This window comes from Macadamia integrifolia, unplaced genomic scaffold, assembly GCF_013358625.1.
Source record: "Macadamia integrifolia cultivar HAES 741 unplaced genomic scaffold, SCU_Mint_v3 scaffold_204A, whole genome shotgun sequence".
Lineage (NCBI taxonomy): Eukaryota > Viridiplantae > Streptophyta > Magnoliopsida > Proteales > Proteaceae > Macadamia > Macadamia integrifolia.
The window spans coordinates 192,101-207,280 of NW_024870641.1; the positions used below are offsets into that span (position 1 = coordinate 192,101).

The 15,180-nt window shown below is 37.7% G+C and overlaps 1 protein-coding gene across 1 annotated transcript in view; it reads right to left on the minus strand.

Moving 5' to 3' along the window:
- The window catches only part of LOC122071301 (SUMO-conjugating enzyme SCE1-like), a 15,735-nt gene extending 2,208 nt beyond the window's left edge, over window positions 1-13,527 (minus strand). Inside the window, exons 1-2 of the mRNA XM_042635626.1 lie at window positions 13,333-13,527; window positions 13,081-13,164 (exon numbers count right to left, since the gene is read on the minus strand). Of these exons, the coding sequence (XP_042491560.1) occupies window positions 13,081-13,164; window positions 13,333-13,401 (153 nt within the window). The 5' untranslated portion in view covers window positions 13,402-13,527. The remainder of the gene's footprint in view (window positions 1-13,080; window positions 13,165-13,332) is intronic.
- Window positions 13,528-15,180: the final 1,653 nt, after the last annotated feature.

A 15,180-nucleotide genomic window follows, 5' to 3' on the forward strand; every position in this document is an offset into this window, starting at 1 on the left:
CCCCCCCCCCCCCCACCCCTCTAATACTTCTTCCAATGCTTGGGTGGCTCACTGGCTCCATTTGACGGCAACTTGGCACTCCTCCCTGAAGCCCTCTCTCTCTCTCCCATCTCCTCCCTGAAGTCTTCCTTTTGCCTGCAATTTATTTATTTTTTAATTCTTCTCATTCTTCTTCCCTTCTCTGTCCTTTGTCTATCTCTTTTTTTTTTTTTTTTTCCTTTCCATTTTTCGTCTCCTCCTCTGCCGGTGTTGGTAATGGTGGCTAGGTTGGCTTCTACTAGTGGTGGCTAATGGCTTTGGCTGCTACTGCCGCTGCTGCTGTTGCTGTTGCTGTTGCTGTTGCTGTTGCTGTTGCAAGTCTATTATTCAAAGTAAATTGTGCATCTGTTGATATAAGTTGCAATTTTATGATTACATGACGATGTAGTTCTCCTATCAAAAGCAAGCACTTTGACAAGCCCAATCCAATGGCTCTTCTAGTTGATTAGGAGCTAATATCCACTTTGCTTTGCACTTTTGCTTCCACGTCAATTCTTCTATATTCTTTGTTCTTTCTTCCTATTGCATGATATGTGAAAATATTTGAATTCTTCTCCATATTGATTGAGATTGTTATTACTATAATAATCTGTTATTGTATATTGATTGAGATTGCTATTGTAATAATGGTATGAATCTTTAATCTTATGTAGCTTATAAGTAGAATTATATAATTTTCAATATGCTATTTGTCCCAAATAAAATGGTTATACTAAAAAACAACACTATAACGCTTTATTCGATAAGGCGACGCCTTATGCCCGCCCTATCGCCAAAGCGCTCCGAAAGACCCTCAAACGCCTCAGTCGCCTCACCACTTAATAACTATGCGCAGGTATTATGACAGAAATCCGACCGTCGACTCCAGGAGAGAGACCTACAAAAAAGGGGAGCCAGAGGAGCTCTGATGCCTAAGTCAGTTTTGAGATAACAATATTTAATTGGAGCAGTGGAGAGAGAGAGGGAGAAAGCCTAACATTTTTTCCCTTTTACAGGATAGGTATAATGAAGCCCTAATCCCCACAAGGGGTGAAATACCTTATTTGCTCTTATAGGTAGATGCCTTGAGTTGGTGTATAGTCCCTTGGTTTGTGATTGAATGTCACGTGTCCTACACGTATTGGTGAGGTGATTTTATAGAGTATCAGATGGGGCCATCTGATGCACAAGTGTATGGTCTTCGACATACCCGCCGAGCACAAGTGTACAGTCTTCGACATTAGTATTGACCACAAGTGTCTGGTCTTCAACACCCATTTCCACATCACAGATGTTTGGTCTTCAACATCCATATCTGATCCCTCCACGCTCACTCGGTAGATAAGCTCTCTACTTAGATAAGAATCAATTTATATTGGTTTAAGTTCTTAGATCCATTTCAACCTGCTTGGATCTTGGTAGCCCCTATCATTGTTTTCTCTATCATGCAGCTCAACACACAAGTCACCATTGAACCCAAAAAGGAGTCAGGTTAAATCAATGGAAAGCGCCAAGGGCATAACCCTATCTTCCGAGAGTGGCGAAGACCAACAGAAAGCAACAAGTACAAAGCCTTTCCCCTCCAAGTGAGGTCACGCCGAACACGATTTTACTCCTCCAAGTGAGGCCATGCCAAGCATAATTCTACTCCTCTAATAATGAAGTCACACCAAGCATAATTCTACTCCTCTAAAAGAGGTCGCACTGAGCATGACTCTACTCCTCTAACAATGAGGTCACGCCGAGCACGATTCCACTCCTCTAATAATGAAGTCGCACCAGGCATAATTCTACTCCTCTAACAATGAGGTAGCACCAAGCATAAATCTACTACTCCAACAATGAGGTTGCACCAAGCATAATTCTACTCCTCTAAGAATGAAGCGCACCAAGCATAACTCTACTCCTCTAAAAGGTCGCGTCGGGCATGATTCTACTCCTCTAAAAGAGGTCGCACTGAGCGTGACCGACAAATCTACTTACTCGACCTCTTACAGAGTCCAAGGGAGTGGGAGGCATCTGATACTCCATAAAATCACCTCACCAATAGGTGTAGAACAAGTGGCATTCAATAAAAAAAAAATGACTCTCCACCTACTCAAGGCACCTATCTACAAGGGAAAATAAGGTATTTCACCCCTTATGGGGATTAGAGCTTCATTACACCTACTCTATAAAAGGGAAAAGAGGTCAATCTCTCTCCCTCTTTCTCCATTGCTCCAATTAAATATCGTTGTCTGAAAACTGACTTAGGCATTGGAGCTCCTTGGCTAGAGCACCCCTACAGCCCCTTTTTTGCAGGTCTTTCTCCCGGAGCCAACAGTCTGATTTCTGTCACAACAGCAGGTAACGCAAGTTTAAATCTGACCTGATTGAAGAGAAAAGGTAAAACAAAAAGATAGATAGGCCGGGAATCCACCATAGCCACTCATCACTTGGAATCCACCAAGCACACCTGAGATTCCATTAAAAACTGAAGTGATGTATTGCTCAAATCAACAGGAAGGTAAGCCTTTACATGTAGATTTATAGTGCTTGCTAAATGAAAGTAGGATAGCAGAAGGACTATTATAGATAACCTTGTCCAAAAGAAACAATAAAAACAGTAGTTTAATGGGATGAAACGCCCCATTGACAAGCCATAGGAAGTAATCTATTCCACTAAAAATCTACCACTTGGGATAAGGATAGACTGGAATTTTAATTTCTTAACTAATTCAACCATGATAATACAAAGTAACAGAATTTAAAGGAAAACAAACACTAAGACGTAAGACCCCAACTAAACTAACTAATTTATACCATATTGCTGACTCTTACCCATACTTTAGGCCCATTTAAGTGCCCATTATAACAAAAGCCCTTGAACCAAGGCCCAACACATATGTAACCCAAACCAGAAGTAACAAGACTTACTTCCACTAAAATAAACCCAAATTTGTGATTTATCTGCATTACCACTTCTTTTTATTTCATCTCATAGACACAAGATAGTGACAGAATTTATAAGTAGTTCCACAGAATCTGTTCCCTAAAAAATGTCTTGAAGTCTTGTAGATACAGCTTTGCATATACCACCCACCAATCCCAACCCACCCCCACCCCCACCCCCACCCCCAAAAAAAAGGAGCAACAAATGCTCATGCAACAAGAAGGCTTTGAGAAAACTGCCAGAATAACTGCATCTCCATCAGCATGCCCTATTGCTCTACCTATTCATATAAATATCCTATGAAGACAAAATCCAAAGCTGACCAAGGAAATGCTCATGCAACAATAAGGCTTTGAGGACAACTGCATCTCCAACAACATGCCCTACTTCCGTACCTGTTCATATAAATTTTTTTAAGACAAAAGCCAAATCTAACCAAGGACAGAAACTTCAGATCAAGGATAGCCTGTCAGAAAATCCTAATGGTAGCAAACTTCTATTAAATAGTAATAACTAAGTTCAAAACATACTATTTCTCTAAGTGCTACCAGTTAAAAAGTGACCCCTGAAGCCTAAGGCAGCAAACTTGCCACATTATGACAAGCCACTATTAATACCTCTTGTATTGGCAAACCAATATGAAGAGGATCCCACCCAGTATTGATATGATCTATCACCCTACGTCCCAACATATCTAATAGTGGTTAACAATAGTCATGGTCACTGATCATACAAGAAAAGAACTAATATTATGCCTTCACAAAGCTGGCCAATATTCACCCTGTCCTTTATTTGAAAGATGGCACAATCATTTCCAACTAAAACTGACAAAGAGGAACTAATAGCCTCAAAAATCATGTGTTCAGATGTAACATTTGATCAATTCATTACACCACTCTGAAAGCAACAGATTCCCAAAGGCATTCAATGTTAGTACATGGTAGTTGAACATTCTACAAACAAATTAAACCTGTAATTTTTTTTATTTTTTTATTTTTTTTTTGGAGGGGGTGTTTTAAAAACCTGCAAATATTTAGAGGTTATAAGAGAGTCAAATTTGAAGGTCCACAAAAGGTCAAATTCATATCTATTATTCCATAGTACAGCCTGATAATTAAAAATAACACCCAACGGCATTCAATGTTAGAACATGGTAGTCGATGAATCTTCCAAACTATTTAAACCTGTAAATATTTAGAGGTAATAAATAAGAGTCAAGTTTTAAGGTCCTCAAAAGGTCAAATTCATATCTATTATTCCATAGCGCAGCATGATAATTAACAATAACATCAAGAAGTTGCGCACCATCACCATCACAATTGACATTGTTCAAGTACATTCAATGCATGGGTTGCTTTTAATATTTTCATGAAAAGTGGAAAACCATCCTCCACTTCTTTGCCCACCATAAGGCTCCTTACTAAACTTCTTACATGTTGAGCTGTAGATTCTCAGTAGACATTTGAGACACCACGTGCACCAAAACAAAATATCCAAGTAAAGATATCTTTACCTTTTCATCAATTTTAAACCTTCTAAAGGGAGCCCAGCCCAAGAAAAAAAAAAAAATTTTCACAAAAACCATTGCTTGCTCAGATTTCTGCTCAACTTTCCCCACCAGGCACCAACACATTGATAAATTGAAGTAAAACGAAATGCTGGTTTCATGGTCTGGGTTGTTTGTTAATATGTTGATGCAATAAACAACAAACTTAAGTTTTAAGGGGATGGTATAATTGCAACACATTAAACATACCAAAAGGCCAAAAAAGCACGGTACAGATTCTCATATTTCAAACTGAATTTTCCATTCGCCCACCAGATTAATCCAAATTTGGAGGCAGCCCTTTCATATAGCTTGATAATGGGAAGAAGCCAGCATTTCTTTCAATAATCAAGCTTCAACATGGTTCTTTCATTACTATATCCCCCTTGTCCTCCATCAAATCTAGAGTACCCATTATATATCAGCATTCTTCTTAACTAGTTCAAACAGGTTTTAGAACTCATGATTCATACAGCAAGACGAAATGTCACCAGTGGTTCTAAAAAATAGCCATCTCGATGGAATGCCATGTCCAAGTCAGCCTTGTATACTACCCAAGGTTCACGGTATCGGGTTTCGGCCAGGTTTCGACCTCTGGGGAGACCAAAATTTCGGTGGAAACCTGAGAAATTTCGAGGATACCGGGGATTTTTTACCGGTATGGTGGAAACTTAGGTTCCGCCAAACAGTGTTTTTTTTGTCTGATTTTTTGCGTACAACATATTTTAAACATTTCTAACACATTCACATCATTAGTTTCATAAAAAAAAAACACATAAAGTCTTACTTGTGTGGTGAACCAAAGGTTCGATAATCATTACGTTGACTTGTTGGCTTAAATCCTGAAACTTTACTACATAATGACTATATATAGTCTACAATCTACATCAAAACATAAGATATAATCCAAATGATCCAAAATAGATAAAAATATTACATCATCAGTAGTTATCTATCAACATTAAACAGTAGTGACTCAATTCCAAGTAGAGTGTCTAGGCGTTCCATCCAATTAGTGACTCACTACCCTCAAGGCACGCACGTTATCTTTTTTAACATTATTTAATAAGCTATATATACCTTATATCATAAAAAATCAACATTAAGCCACATCAAGTCATTAAAATCAACATTTAGCCACATCAAATCATAAAAAATCAATATTAAGTCACATTAAGTTATAAAAAATCAACATTTAGAAAAATGCTCTTATCCTATAATAAGTTTGACTGATCAAATGATTTTTATTTTTACATGAAACTTTTTGTATTAGGTATAACATAAAACCAGTTTTCCAACAAGTCTAAGGTTACTTAAATCTAAGTTGTAATGACATAGTTATGCTCCGGTCAAACTTATTTTAAAGTGTGCGAATACTGTTAAAATCGCCTCAATGAAAATAATTTTAGGGATATCTAAACAAAAAATTATTTTACCAGACTTTTGGTTTTTAGCAATGTTTTAACATTATAGGATTTATAAAATTTTCATAATTGAGAAAACCCCCAGCATTTAAAAGTTGAAAATCACCCCTATAACCAAAATCCAATTTTTGTTCTTGGACTAGGGGATTGACTTTTTATCCTTTAGGAATTTGATTTTTAAACTATTTTTATTTGATTCAAATAGGGGGTATTTCCTTATTTATGAATAATATCTTAAGTAAATTAAATGATATTTGGCATAAATAAGTGCAAAAAAAATGAAAATCTCCACTGTTTCTCCAAGTTTCCCACACTTGGGAGAAAAAATGCACAAGAGAAGGTTGAAATTTCTCATGTTTCGGTTGAAACATGGGAAACTTGGTTGAAACCTGTCGAACCAAGTCGAAACAGGTGATTTTTTAAAATCCCCTAAGGTTTCGTTTCAACCTAGGTCGATACCTGCGAAACATGCGAAATTATCGCTCGAGTTCTCGAACCATGATATTGCCAACCTTCTGCATTTGAAGGAAGTCATGCTGCTATTATGCTGAGCTATATCCAACAATTGGAAAATCCCCTATGATCAGGAGACTTCTGGTTCTTTCAAATTTGAAGTCCACAGGGAAGAAATTTCCTAGATTCACTTCTGAATTTTGAATGCCCAACCATATCCACTAGTAAATATCATGAAAACACAATACAGTTCCACCAGCATGAAGTATATACTTTGCATAGAATTGTTGACCTAGACACAATGATTTTATTTCAATGCATGCACGTGATGTCGGACTAAATTACCAATGGGTAATCAGTCACAGTAGGATCCATCATAAATTCCAACACACAATCAAGTTCAGATTCAACAGAAACTCAAATATGGAAAATAGGGTGATAGAGGATATTTCGATTACTCACAAACCACAGCTCAAATAGAGCCGAATTTTAGATCGAATGGAGATTTTATATGAGGGAACAAACAATCAAAAACTAAAAAAATTCTGCCGGATGGATAGAGACTTACGTTGGTTACAAAACAAAATGGAAACTTTGGGTGATTCTTCAAGAACTTGAGTTGGAAGTGTAGGATGACCCTCAAAATTGGATCGATTGGTCCTCCTAAGGTCCTCAACAAACAATCCCAAATCTTGCAGCAATTAGAGATCTGGTCTGGGAGATATGCACTCGAAATCTCTTCCTGGGGAAACCTTATAACTGGAATCAGTAACCTGGTTGTGTGTTCTTCTGTTCAGCAACGGTTGGAACTTCATCCTCGCAATTATAGTGAATAAATTGAAGAAAATAGTAGAAAATAGAAAAATGAAGTATAGAAGGGAGAGATGTGGGTGGGAGTGGACTTTCACACCCATAGCTATCTCAGCTGTTGAATCATCCTTTCTCAATCCTAACTTATCCTACAATTTTGGGCATAAAATGTGGCCCTCATTAAGGATCTATTCACCCTTGGTTTTCTTCCCAAAGAACTATCTCTATAACCTAAAAAATATGTATATTTTTCTTTACTTCCACCCGTCTTAGTTTAAAATAAATGGAACCTTAATACAAAGGAACTAGGACAAAAAAAAGGATATAAACTTTCAGTATCAAGAATTTGGGTGCACAAATTAGTTTATGAGGCTATAACTCACTGTGGAGATATACTCTGATCAAAAGGATTCTCAAGGACTCAAACTATGGTTTCTCATTGAACTAATGAAATGAAATGACCTTTAAAAAATAGCTTAGATCTAAGGGTTTTTGATGTAGATAAGTCACTTGGACTTATTTTATTGCAAATAAGCCTTGGGTTGTGTTATGTATGTGTTAGGCCTTTGATCCCATGGGTTTTCTTTGAAATAGGCCACTTTAATAGGCCTAAAATATGGGTAGAAGGTAGGAAAACGAGATTTTATTCATTAGTTTAATTAGTTGTTATTTAATTCAATAAAGGCCCATTAGGCCATTAGTTGGTTGTAAAGTCCTTTATGGACTATTAGTTAGTTAGTCCTACTCCATGTTGGAGTCATAAAGTCAAGTCCTAGTCCTATTTTGAATTCCTCGTTGTAGTAGGAGTGTCTAGTCCTATTGAGAAACTAGCTTCTAGTTGTAGTAGGAGTGTCTAGTCCTATTGGGAAACTAGCTTCTAGTATTAGTATGATTGTAAACTTCCCCTCTATAAATAGAAAGGCATATGTACCATTATTGGGAGATATTTGAATAAAAGAAAGTTTGCAACTAAATGTTTAGAGCAGCTGAGATAGCTGTGGGTAAGAAGCCCAGACTGAGATAGCCACTTCTTTTATTCTCTTTCACCCTTCTCAACCCCCCCATCTATTTTATTCTTCTTTTTTTATTTTATTTACTGTAACATTCAAGAGACATAATTCAGATTTTGATAAAAGTCTCTAGAAATCATAACCGATCAGCAATCCTAGTGGGAATAGGAGAGAGATCGATCTCCTCTCTTTCTCTCTTCTGTACTCTGTTCAGCCAGGTCTTCAATCAGGGTATTCTAGGCCTCATAAGGGTCCCACGATCATTACCTAGTCACTGTTGGAAGCATTCAGCTGCTATTCTTGAAGGCTCTTCTCAGTTTTCTCTTCTACGTCAGAAAATCAAGAAAGCTTGTAACTTCACAACCAGCCGTCAGAATCCTCTCAACTTTGGGGGTTTTTGTACCCTCCCTAGGGACTATCTACGCCCAAGAGTGCAACTCAATCGGACTCCTCCAGCCCTGGCCGCACCTCTCTCTCTCTCTCCAGCTCTATAACAAGTCTCTCTCTCCTATCGGGTTAGGTTTTGGGCTGGTTTTGCTGCTATATGGGTATTGTATCCGTGGGGATTTATCTGATGGTATTATTTCTTTATTTCTTACTCCTATTTGTATTGTTTGGGGTTATAAACTGCGGAGTTAGTTACTTGTAATCTACTCCTGCATTAGTTTTTCTCTTTTACTAAGAAGAAACTCACAATCCTCAATATCTCTACCAAAATGCTAGCTACAATCTGAACTTTCTATATAATTACAAAGGACTAACTATCATATCTGAGGAATATTTACACAATAGGGGATCAACAATTTACAGGCATTGGATGCATAGCCCCATGACCATGGTTTTAAGTATCGGTGCGTATCGTGTCGTATCGGCCGATACGTATCCGTATCGATAGGCATCGGCACGATACATACCGATACGATACATGAAAATTTTAAAACCCTTATGTATCGATACGTATCCTACGATACGCACCGATACTCCACCGATACACACCGATACATCACCGATACGCACCGATACGTACCGATACTCTATGAAAAATTCAAAATTGAAGTCAAATATACGTTTCGGCATGTATCGGCATGTATCAGTATGTATCGGTACGTATCGATACGTATCGGTGTGTATCGGTGTGTATCGATCGATACACACCGATACGTACCGATACGGTCATAAAATGGCCAAAATGGATACTTTTTTAGAAAAACACAATTTTTTGAGGTATTTTTGTTCCAAAATTGCTGCCAACCATTTTTCTCTCTAACTAAAGTGGAAATCAAGGTTGGGAACAAAGATTTTACATTTATGGGACAATTACAAACCTTGGATTCTTAGTGCGATACTCTCAATTTACTGTTTATGCATAATACATGTTATATATAACTTTTTTTAACTATTTTTTTTATACAAAAGTGTATAAAAAAGTGTTTCCTATCCATTTATGTGCGTATCTTTAGCATATCTTAGCGTATCTCCGATACGATACAATACCCTCCGATACGTATCTTAAATTTGGCCGACCGATACGACGACCGATACCGATACTTTAATCCTTGCCCATGACTAAGGGTGACAGTGGAGAACAACCCCTCTAAGTTTCTGTAATACAAACAGCTGCAATCAGGCCCTATGCTCCATCTACCTGCAACGAGAAGCAAACAAATATATGCTTCTCGAGAAAAAATAATTTTCACCTCACTTCATGGATGTACTGTATTCTTCAGATTCTTGGTTGTTTATAGTTCAAAAAATTCTATGAAATGCAAATTGGAAAAAAAGATTGGCTCAGTTTGGTGAGTTAAAAAAAAATTCAGACTTAAAACACCATACACCTAGCATGATATGGGTTCAGGCCACGAGCCACTGAAACCCCTGGTTACAGATATCCACTTATCTGTTGGCTGTGAGATTTTAGGAGGTTAAGCATCAATGAGTCCATTTTCTGAATCTTAGATCTTCTTACATTTGGTTCAGGGATTATGTAAGATTCAACCTACATCACTTTCTGAGAATTCTCTTTGCCAAACTAAATAAAATTACTTCTTAATTTCTTTCATTACTTTCATTCAATTCCTAACCTTATTTTTAAGCTAATACTTTTATAAGCATCTTCTCATACTAAGATTTCCTTACCTAATGTTTCTCACCCAACTACACAACTATGTTACAACCCACGATATTTTTCCTTTTCTTGATCACTAATAACAAGAACATTTCTTTTTGCTATTATTGCTTGATTTTTGAATTATGGTAGAGCACACAAGGGTCTGTAACATCAAACAAATTTCCCTAATGTTCTGTTCACCTGAAAAGGAAAATTTACTAGTCTACAACAAAACATTGATTAAGCATTGCCATATCAGACTACTGTGATTCAAAATAGAGAGTGAAAACCACAAGAATTTCAATGAAGCACTTTGAAATTTGGAAATCATAATCTTGAAACAAATGGAATTCAACCCAAAGTAGTTAACTATAGAAGCTTTTGGGTCAACAAACTCTCAACATGATCAATGTGATTAGCATATGGTCACTACTACACACAAACTATAAAGCATTATTTTGACACCTCGGGTGTATCTCCACTGGTCTAAAAGCATTGTGTGTTAACAGACGTCTTTAGTTCGAGTCTCCTCGCGACTGATCTGTTACATGGGTTAGGTGTGGCTGCATGTAACCAGGGTTTACCCTTGGGCTTGAACCGTAAAACCGGGCAGGTTCGAGGGGTTCCTCGTTAGCAAAAAAAAAAAAGCATTATTTTGATAAACCATCTTATCAACAACAACAAATTAAAATAAAATAAAAAGATAGCCTTATACCAACAAAAATGGGGCCGACCACACTTACTCTCCAATCAGCTCTATTCGAAGTCATACATGATACAAAGCCTAAGCTAAGCATGCCTTTCCTCATCACTTCTATTATTATTTTTGGCATTATTTTTTGCCTACACCTGGCTCTTTTAGTTCCCTCAATCTGAATCAAATACTCCCTCGAATTGGTGCTTCCCAAGTCATTCGTTGAACATAGCCATGCCACCTCAAACGACTCTCAAAGTTTACCTTCAATCGGAGATCCTCCCAACCCAGCTCTAATATGATCATTCCTTACTTTATCTTCCCCAATTTTTCCACACATCCATCTCAACATCTTCATCTCTGCTACATATAGTTTATCTATATTATGCTTCTTAACTGCCCAACATTCTATACCATAAAGCATAGCCGGAAACATAGTCCTCTAAAATTTTCTTTCTAAGCTTTAAAGGAATATGCCGATCATATAGCACTCTAGACACAAGTCTACACTTCATCCATCCAATTTAGCCTTGTGGACAGCATCATCCTTTATATCAACTTATTTATTTACAATGGCGCCTAGATATATAAATATGGTGTCACTTGAGGAATCTCCCTCGCATTTATATTCACCACTTCATCAACCGTCCTTGTGTAACTCAAGTTACATAGCATATATTCCGTTTTAGTTCTACTTAATTTAAGACCTTTTGATTTCAAGGTTGATCTCTATAGCCCCAACTTGGAGTTAATCCCTGCTTTTGTCTCATCCACAAAAAAAATATCATCCGCAAAAAACACACACCAAGGGACCTCATCTTGTATGCCTCTGGTTAAATTATTCATGATAAGCACAAACAAATAAGGGCTTGAAGTTGATCCTTGATATAACTCAATTGTAATTGGGAATTCACTACCTTGCCCCCTATAGTTCTTATGCTAGTCAACACACCATCATACATATCTTTAATTATTATGTATTTATGTCCACATATTTAAACCACCTTATCACTTAGCTTAAATTAAGTTTTAACAGAACTACGCCAGGTAGAAATATACCTAACTACCAACATGAACAACACATCAGAAATTTTATCTCCTCCACCAAAATGTTGAAAGTTTACTATTGATTAAAATAGAAGCAAGTCACTCCCAAACTATGGCATCATGAGAATTTTCTAGTCTAGGTTACCAAGTGGTCCCCCCCCCCCCAAAACTCGGAATAAGCCAGTACCAAGCTTGTCCAGGCTATCCTCAATGCTTTTGAATGTAAGGTGAGGCTATATGGTAATAAGCACCACATTCAAGGGACACATCACTAGGCACCAAACAATAGTTATGTGTCATTGCATATTATGGACTTCATTGTGATAAGTATATGATTCCAACTCTTAAACTTGTCAACCACTCAGCACTGGATGGCCAAACTACTTGGATTGACTTGTTGCTCAACACCCCGGAGAAGAATAGATATTTCTCTCACAAAGCGACAAAATAACAGGAACTACCTCAACTGGGGAAAAAATGTCATGCATCCATAGAACCTTTAACACATTGTCTGTAACAAATGCATGCAAAATCTTCCATACACCAGAACTTGACATCTCAGCATTATGAAGGACAGTTAACTACAATAATTGGTAGAAGAAGTAAGCCTATGAATTGAGACTTCTAGGATTGAATCATATGGTATGATTAAGTGGAAACTATGCCATCAATAGGAAAACATTAAAAAAAATCTCTCCACTCCCTTACTTCAACTTCATTTAATCTTCCACAATTTTCCCCTACTTCGACAGCAGGAGAACTACTCAATCCCTGAGGAAATATATTAAATTAAAATAAAAATAAAAAAAATTTGTTCCACTAAGAGTCAGGCCAATTTAACAAAATCACTACACTCTCAAGGCAACTACTACAAATGAATTCCCCAGAGACCGTTTAGGGGAAGAAAATTTGATGATCAAGCCTTAAGAGTAACCTCATAGTTCAATCACTATCAATGGAAACAAGGTTATTGTCCCATTAATTATTCTATTTCTATCAATTTCACTCAGACAACAAACAGAATTAAGAAAGAACTTACCCCAGACTTCCCAGGGATAGTACAATGCCAGACCATCAAGTTCACAGACCCATCTGGCAACGTCTCCGGCTTAGCAACGAAGCCCTAGAAAACCCAGAGATCAAATTCAGTGACGAGGAATGAACCCAACATTAAAAGGAACTTAAAACGAACTTAACTGAGAAAAAAAGAAAGAATCAAAAAGGTCCAAAACGAGGAAAAACATGGAGACAGGAAGGAAAGCTTGAAAGGGTAAATGGAGATTGTACGTACATGGGGATGATTTTTACGCCAGGCTTTCCTCTCCTCCGCAAGTCGACCACGAGCGATACCTGCCGACATAATCGCTTCCTTCGCTGCTGCTGCTGCTGCTGCTTCTTCTTCTTCTTCTTCTTCTTCTTCTACTCCCTCGATTTCTTCGTCTGCGGTCGTCCCACGATATGTTGATATTAAAACAGTGGCTTTTGGTGAAGACAGCTCTGTTTTAAAACTGAGGCTGAAAAGTCAAATCTACCTATGCGTGAGAATAACGCTACTATTTTAACCAGAAGTAAATAAAAATAAATGGGATAACCCTGCTACGGGTGCAGCGGGGTGAGCCACAAGCCCGAGCCCCGACCCACTTTAAAAGTTGAGCTTGGTTGGGAACTTGGGATTTTCAACCCGTGGGCTGGCCCAGGTGGAATTTCTAGGTCTAGGTTTACAATGGGCCCGGGCCTAAGCCGAGACCTTGAATTGTACCCCAATCCTAGCCCCTCTCTCTCTCTCTCTCTCTCTCTCTCTCTCTCTCTCTCTCTATATATATATATATATATATATAATAAAATGGGACAAGGTTCTTATTTTTTTAATTATTAATTATATATAATAATAATAATAAATAATCTATGAGGCACAATATACTTTAGGTTCTATGAGACTTCATCACATGGGAGAATATTTTGTAACAAGTAACATAGAGGACCACACAAATGAGGTGCAACAAAAAGGTAATTATGTAGAAGTAGGGAGGTCATTTCTTGTGAGGAGGAGAGAGATGGACATAAAAATGTTAACTTACCTTGTGGCTCACGATAGCATTTCCTATAGAGATGTATTTAGAACATGTAACCTTATATATTTTGATTACAACTAGTCTTATTCCCTAAAGTTTATAAATCAATAACAAAAGAGGATATCAAAATCACTTGAGAGTGACTTATCGTTGTATCATTTTCAAAGTTGTCAGTTGTCTACGACACATGTGAATGATAGGTTTTACCATTATTAAAAGATGGAAGAAAAAAAATGGCATCTTACAGGGTGTCATCAAGAAAATCCCTACATAAATAGGAGAAAATAATACTACCTGATTGTGTGTTCCAACAACCATACATGGGTGATGAAATGACCACTTTGCCCCCATTGGATGCTTAGGCACAAGCAACCATGTAGCATTCTCTCTCCCATATAAATGTAAGGTTCTTCTACATATAAGGAGGAAGAGTGAATTAGTTCACTTTATCCTTTTATCTATCCACTCAAGTCCTTTTGGAGAAATGAACTGGAAGGATAGAATTGGTAAAGTTATCCCTAATGAAATATAAAAAGGGAGAACACTGTATCTCCTTTCCCCAGCCTCAGTGCTTGAATTAGGTTACTCTCCCTATAGGTAACCACCCCACCCCATTTCACACCATCAATGAGGTGTGCGGAAGAGGGGATTAGACTCCTACTGTTCTCCCCCTATCCTCCCTCCCCAGCTTAGCTCTTGCACCCCCTCCCCCTCCCCCTCCCCCTCCCATTGAGTTGGGGCCCGTCCAATCCATGACAAGATCTTGACTATTGGTATCGTCTCAATATCGGATGAGATCGATCCCCAATTCTTGATCGATCCCAAATTTCTGATCAGTTATCTATATCATTTCAGGGGTAAAATAGTAAAATAAACTTACTTTTTATGAAAATTAAGGGACAAAAATAACCATAAGCGTCGAACCTCTGCCATACCAATACCGAGAACTAAATACATGCTTGAAAAACTGCAAGTGGTTCAATGCAATTCCGAATGTGTACGCCAGCTCTTCTCTCCTTTCACTCTCAGCCTCCCCACACAGTCCTCTGCAGCTAGACAGAGAAATG